Source organism: Teleopsis dalmanni, chromosome X (assembly GCF_002237135.1).
Source record: "Teleopsis dalmanni isolate 2A chromosome X, ASM223713v2, whole genome shotgun sequence".
NCBI classification, from domain to species: Eukaryota; Metazoa; Arthropoda; class Insecta; order Diptera; family Diopsidae; genus Teleopsis; species Teleopsis dalmanni.
The window spans coordinates 41,829,726-41,851,982 of record NC_051848.1 but is presented as its reverse complement, the minus strand read 5'-3'; the positions used below and the strand labels follow the sequence as shown (position 1 = coordinate 41,851,982).

General features: G+C 28.0%; 1 protein-coding gene across 1 annotated transcript; it reads right to left on the bottom strand.

The window, feature by feature from the left end:
• On the bottom strand, nucleotides 1-22,016 carry LOC119687208 (glycogen phosphorylase). The gene is made up of 4 exons (XM_038101460.1): nucleotides 21,398-22,016; nucleotides 1,977-2,505; nucleotides 299-1,905; nucleotides 1-229 (listed from the first exon to the last, which is right to left on the bottom strand). Exons 1-4 carry the CDS (start codon nucleotides 21,638-21,640, stop codon nucleotides 71-73), a joined length of 2,538 nt encoding a protein of 845 aa, XP_037957388.1. The 5' UTR covers nucleotides 21,641-22,016; the 3' UTR covers nucleotides 1-70.
• Between the last annotated feature and the right edge of the window lie 241 nt (nucleotides 22,017-22,257).

Below are 22,257 nucleotides of genomic sequence, written 5' to 3'. Positions count from 1 at the left end.
TGACCCTAACAAACGAAATATAAAATAAAATTTATTTAAAAATAATATCAAAAAAAGTGCATTATTATATTTAATTGGCGGCTGGGGTATCTTCTGGAGCAGGCAATTTCTCCCATGTTGGTTCGACGCCCCAAATTTCTCTAGCATATTCGGCAATTGTACGATCCGATGAAAATTTGCCACTGGATGCAATGTTGTTGATCGACATTTCGAGCCATTTGGCTTGATTCTAAAAAAAAAAATGTTCATATAAATACTAAATTTACACCAAATAATTAATTAATATCATGTTAATTACCTGATAGGTCTTAGAGACAAGATCTTGTGCCTTAATGTAAGCCTCGTAGTCAGCCAATAAGTAATAATGATCATATTTAAGCAGAATATCAGCAATATTCTTGAATTCGTTGGGATTACCTGGACTAAAGAAGCCACCTTGAATTTGATCGATGCACTGTTTAATTTCTGGGTTTTTGTTATAGTAATCGTAGGCATTGTATCCTCTCTTCTTTAGTGCTTCAACTTCTTCGACAGTCATGCCGAATATGAAAATGTTGTCATTGCCCATTTCTTCGGCCATTTCAACGTTAGCACCATCCAATGTACCAATAGTAAGTGCACCATTCAACTGGAATTTCATGTTACCGGTGCCAGATGCTTCTGTGCCGGCAGTAGAAATTTGCTCAGATAGATCAGCAGCTGGCATAATTCTTTCGGCCAATGTTACACGGTAATTTTCCAGGAAGATAACTTTCAGTTTGTCACCTACAATTGGGTCGTTGTTGACAACATTACCGACGGCGCATATAAGTTTAATGATTTGTTTAGCTACATAGTAGCCTGGTGCAGCTTTGCCACCAATCATAATAGTACGTGGTGTGAAATCAGCGGTGGGATCTTTCTTGATACGATTGTATAAGGTGATTATGTGAAGGCAGTTAAGTAATTGACGCTTATATTCATGTATACGTTTAACTTGGATATCAAACATAGATGCTGGATTTACTTTAACGCCATAATCTTTTTCCAAAACTTGTGCCAATCTTAATTTATTTTCTTGTTTCACACGAGCAACGTTGCGTTGGAAGTTAGGGTCCTTTGCCCATTTCTTTAAAGCAACTAATTGTTCTAAATGTACTGGCCATTCCTCGCCAATTTTCTCACAGATAAGATCTGATAAACCTGGATTGCAAAGCAATAACCAACGACGGGGTGTAATACCGTTAGTTTTGTTCTGGAACTTATGTGGATCCATTTCGAAGAAGTCATGGAACAAAGCATCCTTAAGAATTTGAGAGTGTATAGCAGCTACACCGTTGACTGCATGGGATCCAACAATTGATAGATGAGCCATATTAATACGTTTTTCGCCATCTTCTTCAACGCAAGACATACGACGCATGCGATCCAAATCACCAGGGAACTTCTTCTTTACATTTTCCATATGTAAGAAATTGATGTGATAAATGATTTGTAAATGACGCGGCAGTATGGACTCCAGCATTGATACGGGCCAGCGTTCCAAAGCTTCTGGTAGGACGGTATGATTGGTGTATGCACATGTGCGTACAGTTATTTCCCAAGCCTTCTCCCAATCCAAATGCTCTTCATCGATAAAGATACGCATCAATTCAGGAATGGCTAATGATGGATGAGTATCGTTCAATTGAATTGCAACCTTCTCGGGGAAGTGATCGAAATGAGTTCGTACTGCCTCACGTGAACCAAATTTGGATGATTTATAGCGACGAATAATGTCTTGAAGTGTAGCAGCAACCATGAAGTACTCTTGTTTTAAACGTAACTCTTTGCCCTCAAAGAAGTTATCATTGGGGTAAAGTACACGAGAAATATTTTCAGCCAAATTACGATCCAAAACAGCTTGAATGTAGTCACCATCGTTGACTATAAGAATTTCAAGAAAAAAGAAAATTAACAAATAATTGGAAAGAATATTATAAAAAACATTAACTTACAGAATTTCAAATTGAAATCAATCGGACTCTTAGCTGACCATAAACGTAAAGTGTTAACGTGATTATTTCCATAACCAGGAATTGGATTATCATAAGGCATGGCGTATACAATTTGAGTATCGACCCATTTTTTGCCTTCAGGTGTATCAATTACACGACCATAAAAGTTAACCGGCAACATAAATTCTGGACGTGCCTTTTCCCATGGATTACCAAAGCGCAACCAATCATCAGGTTCCTCAACTTGTTCACCGTTCTTGATCTTTTGTGCAAAAATACCATATTCATAACGAATGCCGTAACCGTAAGCAGCAAGACCCAAAGTAGCCATAGAGTCCAAGAAGCAAGCAGCTAAACGACCCAGACCACCATTACCTAAACCAGCATCTTCTTCCATTTCTTCGAGATTCTCAATATCCAAACCGAGCTGATACATAGCCTCTTCGCATTCACTTTGAATACCTAAATTAATCATAGTGTTCTGCAAGGAGCGACCCATATAGTACTCCAATGAAAGATAGTACACGCGCTGAAATTAAAAAATAAATTAGTCAGTTAGAGCTATCTTAAAAATATTTTTATATAATATAAGTGCTATACATAATTATTTTATTTTTATATATTTTATAATATCTCTTTTCTAATAATAATAATTTTTGTAACACATTAAGACTTCTATTAAGTCTTGCATATTAGAACCAGCACAAATGATTGGAGGGATTGCAATTAAGAAGCAGAAGCAGATATTTTATGAGTGACAGTACAACATCGAAGTTTTAGTACCGAGTTTTGACACTTCTGAATATTATTCTAATCAAAAAGGCTTTAAATAAATGACATACCTTTAAAGTTTACCATATGATATATGTATACTAGTGCTTCCAATATTCTAAAGAGTTTGATTAAATGTATGTAATACTATGGCGAGCTAAAGATTCGTAAAAATTTCAAACTTCAAGCTGAAAGCTATATGGTGGTATTTAATGTCACTTAAATACTGCCCTAACTACAGCTATACTCTCAATAATGTCGGCCATTTGTTCTCATATCTCAACACACACAATAATTTAAACCATATTGATCTTTTACGCTGACCTATCAAAATGGTAATCTTTCGCCGCTACCACCAGCCTAGTGTCAATTAAAACTAATCCACCTCCCATCCATTCCTTATTCAAAACAATCTCTCTTCTTCTGAGTTGAGTCCTATCTTATTCTAACCCATGTATTCGTATTTTAAAATTCTTTAATTTATTCTGCTAAATAGATACCCTCGAGCTATAACAACAACAACAGATGAAAGCTAAAATGTTTCACTTAAGAATTCTAGTCACTTAAGATTAGTTGATGTTAAGAATAATATATAAATAAAATAAAAAGCTAAATTACAAAAGATCTTACGCTACTTACATTAATCAAAAAGTGTAGTCAACATCTTAAAAGTCTACTTCACTATGGTCACATGACTTGGAGTAACCATAAACCACTTTGATCAGTCCGATTATTTTTCTAGTCTATAATTTTTAGTAGTACCAAAAATGTTTGAGATTTATATCTCTCTTATTAGTAAGAAAGAGATATATAAAATTATTTTCATTGATATAATAAATATATATTGAATACAATTGCTCATATTGTAAATGATTATAATATGCTGTATCAATAGACACTACTTGGAGATATCATAAGAAAAAGAATATAATGTATATTATAGAATAGCTGACTCATTTTTTTTAAAGCACAATATTCGAGTTTTAACCAATTTGGGTGCTATACGTAGGTATTAAGTGTTACTTGGTTAATGTCTGAAGTTCTCTTTTATTATTGAAATTTAATTAGAACTCCATATGTACTACCTTACATGGGGGTCCTTATTTATATTTTAAAGCGGCTAATATTAAAAAAAATCACTAATTCGAAAATGACTATATCGTACTTCAAAAAATTCTCTCTCACAATCTATGCACTTAGACATACATGCAAACCATTTTGTCATAAAATTTTTCCATTTTACTTAAGTCACCTCCAGAACACGGTTTTTAAATGTAGCAACAACTTCTGCCGATAAAACACATTGTCCATGCAGTTTATTTTTAACGTATGGGAACCAAAAGAAATCATCGGGTAATCTAATCGTGAGAGTGCGGCAAGTGACCCATTATTCGATGTTTTATGTGCTCAAAAAGTTTCTTTTGTAACTTTTGATGTGTGGGAGCTTGAATTATTATGGTGAAGAATTATCCGCTTTTGGAGGTAGGGATTCTCCACACACTTCTGATATATAAATGGTGGGATGGATATCATATAAAAATATAAAAATGACCGTACTACGTTGCTCGAAAGGTACTGCACCCTCATGATCATATTTTCTGTGAAAAATGGATGACAGTTTATTTTGACGCATTTCAAGTGAGAACAACATGCATTGGATTTGGTTTCTCATGAAAGACCCATACAGTCATCATGTGACACAATCTTACACACGACTATTATTTCCTTATGCAGTAGTAACCCCAACATTATAATTTTCTTCATTAATATTTCAAAATTTGAAGCCAAATTGTGAGTTTTTTTGTAAATGAATTAAGCATCATTAGACATTTAAATTAGACAATTCGTGACTGTATTCATTTTCGTTCTACAAACTATAGTAGTCATTTGACTGTAATAGATACTCTTCACAGTTGCTCGCTTTAATTCTTCCAGCAGCAGTTTTGGCATTACTTGGCGCCAATGTTTGTGACTGGCTGATCACTTTAAGCTGCTTTCAATAAAAACAACCTTTAAGAAATTCCATGTGCACTTGTTGGAAGCGTGCTCACATCATCGTCATCGGCAGAAGCATTATAATCATCATTATTATCGCCACAATCGATGAAATACTTCAGCTTTTAATGTTTTAAAATTGATAACGAATTTCTAATATAATTTTAATTTTTTTTTAATTTCGTGTTTTTTCTTGTTTTTGCTAAGAAAAGGGGTCAAATTATTGATGTTATTAGTTATTTTTATTGGTCGGCAATGTTTAGATTATATATTGTTTGCTTATCAATTTCGTTGTCAATTAAAATCCCATAAAAAACGTTTTGTAAACAATCAAGGAAAACTTAAATAAACAGAATTATAGCATAGAAACCTACAACTATTTTATGGAGAAATATTGTACAATCAATTTCTTTATATAGATGACCTTACTTTTACAATAATTCGAGAGATTCAAGTTGCCATGAAACAATTTTTTCAATAAAACTTCAACATTTAAGTGGATTGACTGGATTCGACTCATCTCGTTCAACTAATCACAAAGCGTTGGCAATCTTCAATATTAAAAAATTATTCAAAGAATAATAGTTTAACAGTTCAAAAGTTAAAAATAAAAAATTTTATTTTTACATCAAAGGTTTTTTTGCTAAAAATAAAACAAAAATAATATAAATTTCTTATTTTACAATTTTGCATTTCAATTACCATCGCAACAAAATTTTATTCTTTGCATACTAATGAGTTTTGTTGAACGTTCTGAACATTCGAGTAGATAGATAGATACGAAGAATAAAAAGGTTAAAAGGATAAAAAATCCAATTATTTCAAGATATTTAATCCTTAATTCATTAAACTTAAATCACCCTTTCTGCACACACCATAAAGGATACGAATCTATTTTGCGAAATAATAAAGGAATTATGGAAAAAAAACCTCATTAATATAAGTATCTTTTAAACTCAATTACTGCGTAAAAACATAGATATAAGATATACTACTTTTGAGAAATTAAAATTAAAAAAAAAACCAATGATGTTAGTTTTGGTTGCGCTGAAGCGAAGATACCCCTTCCACCAAACTTTGAATCTATATTGAAGTCTCAAGTATATTTAGTCCTAAGTATATTTACTAGTAATACTAATACAAAAAAAATTTGTATTATTAAATATATAATATAACATATAAAAACATATAATAGAATTTTTTTTATTTTATTATAATTAATTACAAAATATAAAATCTCATAACTAAGATAGTAAGAACGAGCGCTAGCTACCAGGACCTTCAGCTCGATAATAGAATATGTAAAACCAAATATATTTTTGAATATACAATAATTAAAAAAATAAATTAGAATATATAATAACATCTATTAAATACAATATAATAATATTATATATGTAGGATAAATCTGAAGAACTATATACTATATCCTTCTATATTCAAATCTGAACCGATCGATATAATTTTTATGACAAATATTTGGAAAAATTTAATAGATTTTTTAAGAAAAAAAAAACACATGCTAACTATAAACACAGATTGATTGCATTACACAAATTAAGTTTAAGTTCCCAATATAAAATGCATATATCAGAAAATGAAACAGTGTTTCTAACAAAAACATATATCTGAACCGACAGGTATCTACATAGTAACTTTATCTTAATCTGAACTGATGTAAATGTTTGACATTGCATTATATGAATATAAGTACATTTTATACATTATACTTTTATTTAAATATTTTAACGCGATCACACCCAATTGATCGGTTTATATGACAACTATAGGATATAATCAGATTTCGACCTATCAGACAAATAATCAAGACTCATTCCTGACATAAATATGTTCAAAGTTTCATTCGAATAGCTTAACAAGTGAGGGACTAGAATGAAGTGAAAAAAAAAGACGAACAGGGATAAATAAACTCAATTCGTCGAACTGATCAAGAATATATACACTTTAAGGAGTTTCCTTCAATATGTTACAAAAGCCTTAACAAAACTAATATGCCATTTTACTTTTTTTAAAAAAATGGATATAATTAATAAAGAATAACTTACACATTTAAGAGAAAATGTCTTTAAGGAACTAATTCAATGCAGAAATGAAGATATATAAATTAAGGGAAACGTTAAAGAATTCTTTATGGGATTTAATTTTTTAAAAAGTTGATTAATATTTCAATATAAAATATTAAACAAATTAATAGGTTATTATATATATAATATAGGACAATAAAAATATAATATAAAAATAAAAAAAATTTTTTTAAGATTATAGAAGTATATATAATACAACCGTTTACATAAAAACTAAGGAACAGTTTGCCACCAAATATTTTTACAAATAGATTTTTAAAACTTCTTCTTTCAGTTACACGACAATAAAATTATCATAAGATATAGATTCGACCTGACAATAATTTAATCGTTGAAAGTTAATGACTATAGTTCTTTTCTAAAACATTTTTTCCTTAGGAAATATTGATAATCATTCCCATTCACAAAATCAACAAAAAATTTACTACAGACAATTCTTTCAAGACAGATCTTGTAAATCGGGTTATAACTTATGAAAAAAAATGTCTCACCATTTATACAGCCTACTGAAAGATAAGTAACGAGATAGGCAGTAGAAAGTTTCTTTAAACTATTGAATATCTTTAAAGATTATAGGTTTTCTAAGCACTACAGTTTCTTTCTGGCAGAATCATTGTTATTAGAGAAGCTATAGTTCAACTTAAAGTCGGTTTTTTTTTTTAACTTAAAGTCGGTAACATATTGAATAGAACTATATGTATAATTTCAGACACACAATCTACTTTGGAATTTTTAAGTTTAGTTCAAACTATATTTTGAACAGTTTTTCTATGGTTCCCACTTCAGAAGCAGATACAGACGCAGTTCAACATTTTTTTTCTTCATAGCCGGTCATAAAAATAACAACGCAAATGACATAGCTAAACACAGGACCTTAGAAACATATTCAAATTATCTACAAGATCTGGTCCACTGCTGCATCGTGCAATTAGTTATTGTAATCTTTGCGTATAGAACAATTAAATACAAAGATAAATAAAACCAGATATCCCGTAATAAAACTATGTTATTGCGAATGGATTACTGACTAGGGTTTTACATATTCTTTAAATAATTCTTACCACATCTGTGAAGATGAAGAAAACGTTAAAGTTAATGTAAATACCATCTTCACTTAAAAGCATGGAACATAAATTGTTTGCGTACGATTGTTAGGTCTATATCAAAGACCTCAAGCAATCCAACCTCTCATTTGAGTCAACAATGAAAATGTTGATAAGTTTCTTAATCTAAAAAAAACTTTACTTCAGATTAATCCTTCGTGTCTTAACTGGATTAGTGTCGGTTCACCACAACCTTTTAAAAATAAAATTAAGGCTGATTGATGACACCTGCAGATTCTGTAAAATATAAAGTCCACCCAACTATTCTCAAAAAAATTAAGCAAAGATGAAAAAGATGCATAAGGACAATAAAATGATTAGGGAAGAATAGAAAAATTCAAAAAGTTATAAAAAAAAAAAAATTAATTAAAAGAGTAAAATTCAAATGTTTAAGCTCGTGAGGCACAATAGACATAAGTAAAAGAATTTAATTAATAGAACTAATTACACCTCTAACAGCACTGCTAATTAATGTCTTACATGAAATGAGACACGTGGACGGACAGACAAATAGACAATTAAGAAAAAAATTTACTATATATCCCAGTGTTGCCAAATACCCAGCATCAGTACCATTTGGAAATATTTGTTGGTTTTATTAGTTTCTTTATAATTATATTATACAGTAAGTAATAAGTAATTAATTTTTTTAATAGTTAAATTATATCTTTCTTTTGATTATTTTATAATACTAATTTATTTTTAATTGGTTCCAATTTTTAATAATAAGAATCTGTGTCAATTAATTAAATTTATGCAGTTTAAATATATTTTACTATTTTTTAATATCAATATATAGGAAAATGAAAGTTCTTGTCAGACTTCAAGATTTACTTGATCAAAATTAAAGGGAAATCCAACCAGTACTAACGGTGTCGATGCTGACAGATCACTGTGTGGTTAGAAACACACGCAATGAGTCTTGATCTATCCTATAATAACTTTTATCGCAGTTGTAGTTCTACAAAGGAAGAGAAAAGTGTATATCATCTTATATGTCAGTGCACGAACTTGGCCAGTAGAGGATTAAAATTGACTACTTGACTTGATATAACTATCGTACTTATCAACTAGAGATATAGCGAAATTAATAAACTTGTCTGGTTGATTCACTTTCACTTAAATAGGGCAGTTATGCTTTTGGAGACATAAGACATGCCCTGAGCACGTCGGTGTTTATACTTTAGTGATTATCCAGGTCTGTTGTATGATTGCCATTTGTTCAAGATATTACAATAGGCCATTTTTACACTCAAGTGGATTTTGTTGAGTAAGGCTAAACTAAAATTTTAAAATACTACTAGATACAGTTTGAGTATTTAGAGTATATAATCTTTATTCAAAACAAAAGCTAATTAATAAGAAGTGCTATGAATTTTTATCTGCTTCATAATTAATATTTTCAACCAGAGTAACAAATAACACCCTTTAGGTCAAAATTTTTGGATCGAACTGAAATTTTAGATATCAGGAATCAAAATTCGATTATTACACCAATTATTTATAATAGTAGAAATAATAATACAGTAAAAACTAACGCTCTTATAAACGTATATCCATCTTAATCCTGAAAATTTCTTAATTTCTGTTAATGTCAATGTCCGCTTTAAATAGAGTTTACTGTACTATAGTGTTACTAATTTTAGTATAGTTAATGGTTACAAATTAGAACTATTAAAAACTAGAACTTGCATTGATTAAACTAGAACTTCTACTTCTAATGTCAGCAAGTTTTCTTTTTTTTTTGTTTAAGTTACACGTGCGTTAGTGCTAAATAAAAAAATAGAAACGGGGAATCACAAGCACATGACTAATCTTGCTGTCCTACATATGTTTTGTATAAACAAAATGAAAATTAAAGTTAATTTTACGCCTTTTTTATTTTTTATGAGAAAAACGAAATGTCTTGAAATTAGATATACTAGAAAAACAAAGTGGCTTATACCAGTAAGCCTTAAAGTAATAAATAATATATATAACAATAAACATTTATATTGTTTATATATAATATTAAAAAAAAACTGTAATATGAGCGTCTACTGCATTATAAAAACAATTACTTAATAAACATAATTAAATAATGTATCAAATAAATTTTAATGGAAAAGAGAAATGTGTTTCATAAATAATCGGAAAGCAATAAATAATAAAAATACAAAAACAAAAAGGATTAAATATCTATGAAATACCTCAACAGTTATATATAAGAATAAAACAATTAAAATAATATTTAACTGTTTGAATATTAATCATATTTTTTCATTATTCATTATTATTATTTTAACATTATTCATTATTGTTTTTTTCATTATTAAATTTTTAATAAAAATTTATAAAATTAAAATTAAACATAGTAAGTATTAATTGATATAGTTATTATTCAGGATCTCTATTAATAATGTTTACATTTTTATATAAATTTAAGTGGTATTTCACTTTATATGTGTGTCATTTTAATATGTTTATAAGATTTATACTTTGTTTATATGTTAATGACATTTATTTGAAATCTCAGTGATGTTAGGGGCACTCGAAACATTGATGGCACTCGGAACATCAAACCGTTTTGACAACTGCCGAAAAAGGTCTTTATTTTAATATAATAAAATATTATGTATTATATTTTATTTTAATATAATAAAATATTATGTATTATATTTTATTTTAATATAATAAAATATTATGTATTATATTTGATTTTAATATATTATTACATTAAATAATATATGGAATAATATAATTTTAGGTTTCATTTAGTGCCCTTTTGCAAGTCCACCTAAGGCATAGTAGACCCTCTTGCGCTCTCTGGCTATGCCACACTAAATTTGCCGACTGTATATTACATTTTATTGTAATATATTAAAATATGTATTATATTTTATTTTAATATAATAAAATATTATGTATTATATTTGATTTTAATATAATAAATCATAACTCAATACATACAATAATATAGTTTTGGGTATTAATTGCTGTTCAATTCTATCTTGAAATCGGCGTTTGGAAAAAAACATATTTTAATATAATATAATATTATACTAATATATTATATTTTAAACACATTTAATAAAATATGATTATTTCAATATTTTATTATATTTATCATATATATTTACAAATAATTATATATAAGAAATAATTCCAAGACAACTGATGATGGGTATTTATGGTAGTAATACTCGAAACAGCTGTATGGTCAGTTAAAAATTCAATTAATTAAAATTAATTAATTAAAATAATATAAAAAGAATTTTGTTGTTGTAGTTCACTCTACTTTTCGAAACATCTCTATTTTATTATATACTATAATATATAGAATTATCTAGTTATAGGTAATATTTGATGCCGGTTTGTAAGTCCATCTAGGACATGATAAATCCTCTTTCGGTCTCTGACTATCCCACCCTAAAATCGGTGTTTGCCAAAAAACATATTTTAATAAAATATAATATTATACTAGTATATAATATTTTATATTAATTTAATAAAATATGATAACAAAGTTTATATTATTTCAATATTTTATTATATACTATAATATATAGAATTATCTAGTATTAGGTAACATTTATTGCCCTTTTGTAAGTCCACCTAGGGTATGGTAGAACCTGTTACGCTCTCTGTGGCTACACCAATAAAAATTTCAAACAAATTTATTTTGTTTTATACAAAATGACTTTGTTGTGATAATAAAAATTAAATTATTTAATTTAATTTAAATTATTTATTTAATAATAACAATAATATAGTACTAATAATATAATATTAATAATATAATAATATTATATTATCGGCAGGCGGCTAAAAAATGCTATAGCTTTAAGCTTTACACATATAATAAAATTGTTATTAATTTTTATGTAATAATATAATATATATAATGTAATTTAAAATGAAATAAAAATAAAGCTAATAATACTACTACTTATATATTATCATATATTATTATTATATGTTATATTATTATTATTAATTACAATTTACATTAAATTAATAATTATACCATATAATAATAATGATACAATAATATAATAATCATAATAATAATATATATAATAATAATAATAATAATATTATAATAATAATATAATAATAATAATATAAATAATAATATAATAATAATAATAATATAATAACAGAAATGTTACGTTTCATTTGTTATAAAACAATTTCCAAAATTCGAACTATTTTTAGTAGAAATGAAAAACACTGAAATATTTCAGTTTCGGACGGATAATTCAGTAGAGCAAATTGAGGGCATCTTTTCAGATAAATGCTCCAAAAATATCAAAAAACAAAAAAAAAACAAAAAAAACAAAAAAAACAAAAAAAAAACAAAAAAAACAAAAACGCAAAAGAAGAGAAAATCTCAACGAAATTCTAAAGTTCTATTCATTTTCACTTAATTTTCCACTACCCGGCAATAACCTTTTATTGACCTTGACAAATTAACAGAAAAAAAATTTAATATACAAATATTCTTAATAAAAAAAATTTTATAAATTTTATAATTTAAACAATATTAAAAAAATTTTTAAATAAATTAGTAGATATAATAGAATTTCAAGAAATGTATCTTTTTTTCTTCACTTTCTATTGTTGCGCTCGGTGAAAATTATGCATTTTTCATTGCTATCGTGAATTTACAGCCAAAATACACTAATTAAACTATATATTTATAAATAAATATAAACATATACAAATACATATGTATAAAGAAAGATACATACATAAAGACATTATTATGTATTATATATGTTAAATGAAAATTGATGTTATTGTTCAGTTGGCAACTTAATAAAAAAAATTTTACATCTACAAATGCACAATAACAAAATTAAGATACAAAAGCGCTTTACATACGAGTTTAATAATTCGAGATACTTTATTAATTGTTTAAATTTGTGTGATATCTAGAATAGAAATAAATTCATAGATAAGTTTGAATAAGTTTGAATAAGTTTGAATAAGTTTGAATTTTGACGTAGATGACGTCTTGAAATCAAAAGTGAAATAGAATTAATAAAATTTTAAATTGACTTTCAACTAAGGACAAATTTCGCAAAGAGAATCAATACTCAATATAAGCAAAAAGCAAAAAGTAAATTTAAATATTTAACACACTATCGCAAATAGTTGTATCTAACATATATAACATATGTACTCATATTGTCGATACACATGGGCAATTATTTGACAAGCGCGTGCCTTAAATACTATTTACATTCAATTCATTTACAAAAATAATAAGAAAATATTTTTTGTTAAATTACATTTTTATATCAAATTTGCTCCACACGTGAATAATAACAAAAATAAAAAAAAATTTATATATATATACATACATACTTATATATATACACACACCCACAAAATTGTGTAGGTTTTTGGCGGTGTATCTAGGAGGTGTATCTATGTATCTATGTATCTAGTACGGTGTTTACACACGTTTTGTGTATTTGAAGGGATAAAAACACAACTGTTACATAACAAAATAAAAACAAAATATTTCACAGATACACATATTTCACCTTTTGTCTATGGTACATTCTGCTCTGGCTCTGGCAAATATTTGATGTGCAATCAATTTTTATAACCGGGAAGAGTAGAACATAAATAACTCAATTTGGGTAATGTTATGATAAAGTTAAGGTAATAAAATTAGATTCGAACCATTAACAGATTGTGACTATATATATTTAACTACCACCAATAAATAGATAGATAAATAGATAAATTGATAAAAGGACAAGCTGAAATTTATTTCCATTATTCTTATCTATAAAAAAATATAGAATAATTTGATATGATTTGAAAAACTTCTGGGTATAATTACTGATTATCAGATTTTTATTTCTCATTACTTCGTATGTTGAAAACAGCAAATTATGGTTAAAGATATTTGAACTGGCACTGAAACATCTGTTTCGCGGAATTCTAAATAATTTGCAGTGCAGTTACACTTAAATCTAAATTGCAATTGTGGGTACGTACTTTATAAGGCCTCGTGCCTATGTTTATAAAGTGTTTGTGGTGGCCGAAGCGCATATCCATACAATACCGATCTATGGAAAACACTTGAGACAAATACAAGTTGCCACAGAAATGAAAAAAAAAGAAAATGGAAATGGTTTGGTCACACGTTTAGGACAGCAACATTCTGTATAACTTATATACATTATGTATATAAGTTCGAATCGAGAAGCCCCAGCTAAGATATAGCGAAGAACAGTGAACCAGAAGCTTAAAGATGCAGAATACTTCTGAAATCATATTACGAGAGAAGCACACAACAGAGTTAAAGCTCAGTTAGTCGGTACGTGTACCGTAGGAACTTTAACCAAGGCGAATTGCACAACCTACCACACCTGTGTATTTGATAGGAACGAAATAGACAGCTATGGTTGGTTGTGCATTTCGCCTTGGCGAAAGTTCGCTTAAGTTCTTATGATACGTACCGACTAATTGTGCCTTTAGATTTAGAGTAATCGTTAAGGTCCTATGCTCCCCACTAGAAAAGAAGAACAGCAGTAAATAAGTAAGTGATCAACTTTCTTTAGGTTGTTGCTGTTGTATCGAATAAACAACTTTTAACAAGAAAAAACAATGACGTAACAAACATTTAAAATAATATACAAAATAGAAAAATGTTCATAATAAAATAGACTATAACTAGACAACTATAAACAAACCATCAGACCATCTTCATTGTATAGTTGTGTCGCTTTTAGTAAGGCAGCTAAATCCAATCTTGAGGATGTACTAAATCTTAAAAGATCTAATTTTAAATTTTAAAAGTTGCCAAATTCTCATAGTATCGATTAAATGAGAAATTCTCATAGAAAGTAGTAATAGTTCTATTTGTGACCAACTCCATTTAATTATAATTCACTAAGAAGACTAGAGAAAAAGTCGAACGTCTGACGCCCTATATCTTTATTAATATTTTGTTTCATTTCAAAACTTCAGTCAGCTGACTAAACTAGCACCTGAAATAGAATGATTATTTCAGGTGCGACTGAATTTCCTGTGAATGACTAAAGAGACCTCGTTACGGTTTATATTATAGTAAATTATTAGAGAAATCAACAAGTTATAACAAAAAAAAATTTTCGATGACTATAACGTTCATCTCAAGTAGTAACACTTGAATCTTAATCTTAAGATTCACAGCTGAAATAACATTTATTATGGAAGTATTTTGATGTTAATGGCCTTTGTTGGTCTGTGTTATATTGTGAAGATTGAAGGTTTAAACTTAAATCTCTGAAACGTTTATGTTACAGCTAAATAGCCAAAATTATTTCTAATCATCAAAATTTTATTATTATATATAGAATAAAAAAAACATTTGCCTCATGTCAGCTTTTTAGTACTATAATGTACGATGTCTCTTTATTTATCTGGTTAGAATCATAAGCCCAATCATATAATATAGGGGTCAGCGTTTTAGGTGGTAAAGCCATGCAGCCCTTTTATATAATATAGGGTTCAACGTTTAAGATGGCAAACGTATGTACTCGTATAAAGAATCTACTACAAACAAGTGGCAAAATAAGTACATGGAAGAGTATCAATTGGACTGCGTGATAGAGGTACGCCGTTGATAAGATAAATGGATGATATAATAGATGTTTTTACAAAATTAGGAGTATGCGATTGTCTAAACTAATCTGAGTTTAGTTTTACAAAGAAAGTTTATTTTTATGTTGAAGGTCTTTGAGCCTCAACATAGGTATTTTCAAAACCTCTCTTTACGCCTTGACTGGATTAATGTTTATCACTTCATCAGACTAAGCAATAATTGACATCAAATATGCAAGATAGTTTATATCTTTATATGATTGGTACATAAGGTATACTAAAATTCTTACTAAACATGTTTACACTAAATAATAAAACTATAATTGAACAATCATATCATTGTGGATAAAGTTTATTGGTGATTAATTTCCATATCTCGTATAACTGTTGAATATCACTTCTTAAAGTATCTTTATGCAAAATTTCACGGGAGTAACTGGAAAACTTGAAATCATATATAATATATGATGTAAAATGTAATATATAAGTGGGTGTATTTGTATTAACTTATTTGATGTATATGATTACATATATAAAGGATATATAAAAGAGTTCTAATAAAAGATGTTCTAATTATTTACAACAATTTTTTTTATTTTGAAAAATATTTTGTATGAGATATGTTAAAAATTATATATTCAACATATACTAATTGTATACTAATTAACTAATAAATTATATTCACAAAGATGATGAATCTTTCTCAATTAAGAGACACCAAAACCATAAAGAATGACGAAACTTCTATTAATTTTCAAGAAAAAAAACTCGAATTTCGCAATGTCATCATTTGTCTAGTGATTAAAAAGTAAAATTGATATTTAATAGGAGTGTAAATTGAAATTCAGATTGAAGTATCTCAAATAATATTCAGAAATGAACGGATTGTAATCTAAAGTAAAAAGTTTGAAATCAGAAGTGACTGACATTGACTCCAATTTATTTAGATTATTTCATTGCATCGTGCGTATATAATATATTGAATTTATTTCATACATTGGAGATAATGCTCAAGAGTAATTATTCGGAATAAAAGAGTTTTATGTCATTAAGTGATTAAAAATAAACTAGAATAATATTAATAATTTTAATAATTATTTGCTTAAGCAACAACAACTACAGTTTAAACTATCCAAAATAGTATCGGATAACTTTTCTTAGGGATTAATATGTTCTATAGTTAAATTAAAAAAGTTTAAACATCTTCTTAAAAATAATCTATGGAATATAAAATTTTAAGATAAAATTTTTTAAATTTAATAAATAAAAAAGTTTATTTATTTTCTAACAAAAATTAAAACAAAAGAGATTAAAATTTATTTTTAATTAAATTGATTTTTATGTAATTTAAAAGAATTAATTTTAATTAACATCAAGTATTACCATTTTGTTTATTCTATATAGAATTGGTTTTATAGTATAAATTATTTTGTAAATAAAAATTGGCCTAGGCAATATAATATTATGTTTCTATAGATCTTTGCTTCGCTTAACCGACCTTAGATTTCAGCTATATACAAATCCCTTTAATAAAACTTGCAGAATGGAGGCTATCTAAAGCAGAAATGCAGAAATGTTTTCCGTAAACAATAGGAAACAAAAAAAAAACTATAATAGTAAAGTAAAAATATATAGCTGTGGTTTATGCGTTCAGTCTTAAAATTGCACAGCAAGTGCAATTATGGTTCAACAGTGAACAACAAAAACTGAATGAAGTATTCGTTGGCTATGGATGTTAACACGTGAGTCTATGACACAAATTTGGCAGGGTTCACTGCCTTAAATTTGCAGCCCAAAACATTATATACGTTCACTTGACACAAATTTGTCAGGGTTCACTTCCTTAAATTTGCAGCCCAAAACATTATATATGTTCACTTAAACCAATATATGTTTCCAAAATCGACTGATGATGGATATATGGAAACAGTTGATTATGAATTCATTTAATTTATAATTGAATTTTTTAAAAATTTATTTCTTTTTAACTCATCGTTTGCTTATTTCAAACTTATTATTTTTAATTAAATTAACTATCACACTATGAGTTAATTAACAAAGTTAATTGAGAAATATAAAAAAATAATTAGTTCTGAACTTAATTAAATAAAAAATTAAAATTATTTCAAGTATTTAAATTTAAAAAGTAAATTATATTTGTTTTATTTTTATATTTCAATTGGAAAAATATGAAATGTTTTATAGCTGCATTTGCTATGTAATTAAAGTGATTTTTTGATAACAGACCTGATATGGATCTGAAGTAAACGCTAGAAATATGTTCACTTCAAATAATTTAATAAGCAACAAAATAGTTTTTTTTTGTTTTTTGTTGAATATAAATATATTTTTAATAGCGTGAAATAGATTTGATAAGAACTAACCGAAATTGAAATAAGAGAGTCTTTAGTGACTCATAAATACATTTTAAAAATAAAAATAATAAAAATGTTCATTAATAATAAATTGAAAACAATTTCTCTAAAATTTATTCCAATTCCACAAATGAGTGTCAGATGCATGTAAGTAAATAGGTCGGAACGGTCGTTTCCAAGGTCAAACAAATGTTAGCACACAACATAATTATATATATGTAGTTCAAAAATATTTAGGGTCAAAAGTACTTGAGAAGTAATTATTAGTTAAAATCAGAAACATAAAGACAAGGGAATAATTTTTGAAATCAATTGTAAAATATGTGACATTTTTATTAAAAACTATATTTATTTTTCCAGTCGTTTTTTTTTTAACTTGACAGTCACATTATTATGAATAATTGTAAAAATGACGATAGTAACTAAAGTTGATGTAAAAGTGACTTAACATAGAAATATAATATAATATGATATAATATAATATATTGAGAACTCAGTCATAAGTGCTTCTCTCATAGAAACCATACATTCACTATATTAAATGTGGATTGGGATAGACTATTTTAAAATTTTTGGTAGTTGATTTGATTATATGATTGTAAAGCATCCACTTCTGTCCAAGTAGCGTCAGTGAGAAAAGAAATATTTATTAAATTAGACAATAATGAAGTTGGTCTATTCTGTGCAATGAATTCTATATTTTAGTAGTTATAGTCAATGAATAATCTAACACGTTTGATTATTACAATAAAAAAAAATATAGTTCTTAGAATCGAATGAAGTACTATAATCAAATGTTTAACAATACATTTTTCTTTTAATCAACAGAAGCTGGTTAGCAGAATATGTTTCAATGAATCATTCATTCATAACACATTATGCCCTATGTTTGATTAGAGGGACAGTTGCAATTTAGAAAATTTCTGTAAGCAAGCCCAAGTCTCTGTAGCCTATTCAGCTATCTATATTTGATGTTTAGTTATTAGAATAATTATAATATATATTATTATAATTATAATTAATATAATTATATAATAATTATAATTATAATACGGTCCAACCCGTTTAAGGGTGGATTCATTGATCATTTGATCTTCTAAACTGCAGCTGTCTCTCTAATCAAAACTAAGGCATTAAAGCATTATAAATAGAATAGTCTCTTGTTTAAGAGTTTTTCAATATCCTACAAACCGAACAAAATGTATTAAGGTTTATGAATGAAATAATGTTCCCCACTTTAATGATTACAAAAAACAATAGGACGAGTGTTATAAAAATCTAATAAATCGAATAACACAAGAACACATTGATTGATAAATAAAATATTATACTTTGGGTTTAACAAAGTATAATATTTAGCATTTTTGTATAAAGATTTAGCATCTTTGGGTTAGAGAAGACATGCCGTCTTACGTATGAAGGCCTATCTCACGTTTAACAGTATGTCTAATGCTTTCTCTCTAAACGAACAGAACCGAATTTGTCTTAACAATGTAGGAATATTTCTCGTTAAGGGGTTTCTTTAAGTCCCGATTAACCGAATAAGAAACATTTTAATTTACGAATGAAGGACTTTGAGAGTTTCTCTAACTTTTTAATTTACGAATAAAATACTGCGTTTCCTTTTGGAAGTTTCTGTAATTCTCACTAATCGAATAGTAGAAATTTTGACTTATGATTGAAGAGCTATACCTTATTTAGGAGTTTCTGGTATAAGAAGGAAGTATGATTTCCTGACCTAGAACCCTGCATACTGGCGCAAAGCCAAACCGCGTTACAAATTATGGAAAATATTTGTATGGTGCATAGCTAACAAGTGATTAAACCAAATTATAAAATACAGGCTATGCATACAGATTTAAATCTGGTTGTAACTGTAAATGCAAAATATATCCAAACTTTCATAACTCAGAGTACCATTTTACAAAGAAAAAGTTCGACTTATGGTGACTTCAAGTTAAAAAATTTTTTGTGATTGTATATAATTTGCTCTCTAAACCCTGTTGCACTCTATTTAGTTCGAAGTTTAACTGTATTACTTAAAAAACATATTAAATATAATTATAGCCTTAAATGCAATATTTCTACTATTAATAAATTACTTTTTATTAAAATATAATTTTGAATTATATGAAGCCTCTTTAAATATCAGCTGAAAAGTGGAGAGAGATGGGGAGAGATGTTTTGATTCATTTTGCTTTGGTTTTCGCCTACAATGGATGTAACTCACTTAAAATGCTTACATCATTTATAAAAATGCATTCAAGATATTTTATTTGTTGTTTTTTTTTTTTTGTCTATTTACTACTTTTCGTCTCAAGACTGCATATATGTGTGTATTGACAATGATGGATCGCAAGTACATAGGCCACTCACACTGACTGCATTTATCTAATTAAATCATATGGGCAAGTTTATTGGCATTGCTCCCATTTTCGGGTTGTCTATTTAACGTCTATTTGTTTAAACAACTCGAAATAGAAAAAACCAAAAACAAAAATAATAACGAAAATAAAAATAAAAACAAAAAAAAAAGAAACAAAATCGCAACAGAGTCGGCGAAGCATCAGATTTGAAAGTGCAACATGTGCAAGGTGACAATCCTTTTTTTAACTCAATTTTTTTATTTTTTTTTTTGTTCTGCATGCTCAACACAAACAACCTCGTAAATAAATTATTTGTATAAATAAAAAAAAGGTTGAAACAGTTGTGAGTTAGTTAAAATAAACAATTTATTAAGTAATAAGTTAAGAATAGATATAATTTTTTTTTAAAATAAGTAAATAAAAATTTTTAAAATAGTTTTAAAATTTAAAATTTTGAACTTGAACTACTTTTAGGTTAACTCTACGCATTTTCTGTTATAAAAAATGTAAGAGAACAGAAATTAAAAATCAATAACACCCGCCCGCATACGGCTGCTCCCATTTAAAGCTACGCTACTGTTAACTTGACTGATAAGAGTAACAGGAAATTTCTTTGCTTTAGGCCATACGTCACAGGTTACAAAAGCCATAACGAGAATAACACCTCAAAGCACTTGGCAAGAGCATTCAATGTCATTGCAGTGGGCCTCTAACATATACAGACTTATATTTACTAAATAACATACTTGTGTGTGTGTACGTATTATGCTAGAACATAATTGACTAACATAATTATGTTAAGAGCATGTCAAAAACTATTTAGCTGGTGGATGTGATAACAAACGTAGTGTAAATTGCACATCAACTATCAACTGCAAGCCTAACTCAAACTCATGAAATAACACTGCACTCTCACGTGCAATTCAACCGCAAATAACCTTAGAAATTGTTTTTTTTTGTTTTTTATTTGTGCCATTGAATTAGTTTTACTAACTGTAAAAAGGTGGCGCTATTGTGTTACACTTGTGCTCTGTTTGATTACGTTTAACAGTGGCGTTACGTTCTTAGAAGCTGAATTGAAGGGTTGGAAGGGTTGGAAGGGAATGGAACAATACTTACTTTTGGATCCTTCTCATAGTAATGTTGTTGCGTGCGTATCCACCTGCCGACCATGTTGTCCTTAACAGTGTTGGCCAAAGCGAAGTAGTAGTCGCGCAAAGTGGCTACATTACGATCCTTAACCAAGGTGTAATGCAAGTGACGATTGAAGTTCTTTTTCACTTCAGTTACGTTGCCCACCTCAGCAATGCCGCGCACACTGATTTGCTTACGACGATCTGCATCTGATTGCGGTTTCGACATTTTGATTTCGATTTATTTTTTTTATACTTTAACAACGTTAATCAAAATATGTGATTCAAAAATTTTTTTTTTTTTTATTTGAATTGTTTTTTGCCTTATAAAAGGAAATTTAAAAATTGCACTTAATTTGAATTCTTGGCTGTGCGCTTTTCGAATTTGAATTTTACGAACGAATTTATGCAATTTGTTAAATCTTTTCTTTTATTGTTGTTGCGTTGTTGCCTATTAAACTTCAACAATTCCAGAGCTCACTATTAAAAGACGAAGACGAAAAACAATAACCGACTGACTGCGACGACCGCCGTTTGCGAACTCTGGAGTACTTCTCAGCGCTTGAGCCAACTGCAAGCGTTGATATTGTGCCGCAACGACCGCACACTAAATATAAAATTTTCTACAAAAATTGAGTGTCACAGCTTTTTTTATTCGATTTTTTTCTTATTCGTTTTTGAGTATTTTCGTTTTGTGCTTTACGTGTTTTGATTTTCGGCTCTCCAAATCGAAGCGAATCGCTCCGTCCCTTGCCCTCCCTGCCAGAAGTTTCATTAACATTGATACTACAGAGCGTGCAATGCAAAATTTTTCATACAAATCCAAATACTTTCTGCATGATTTGC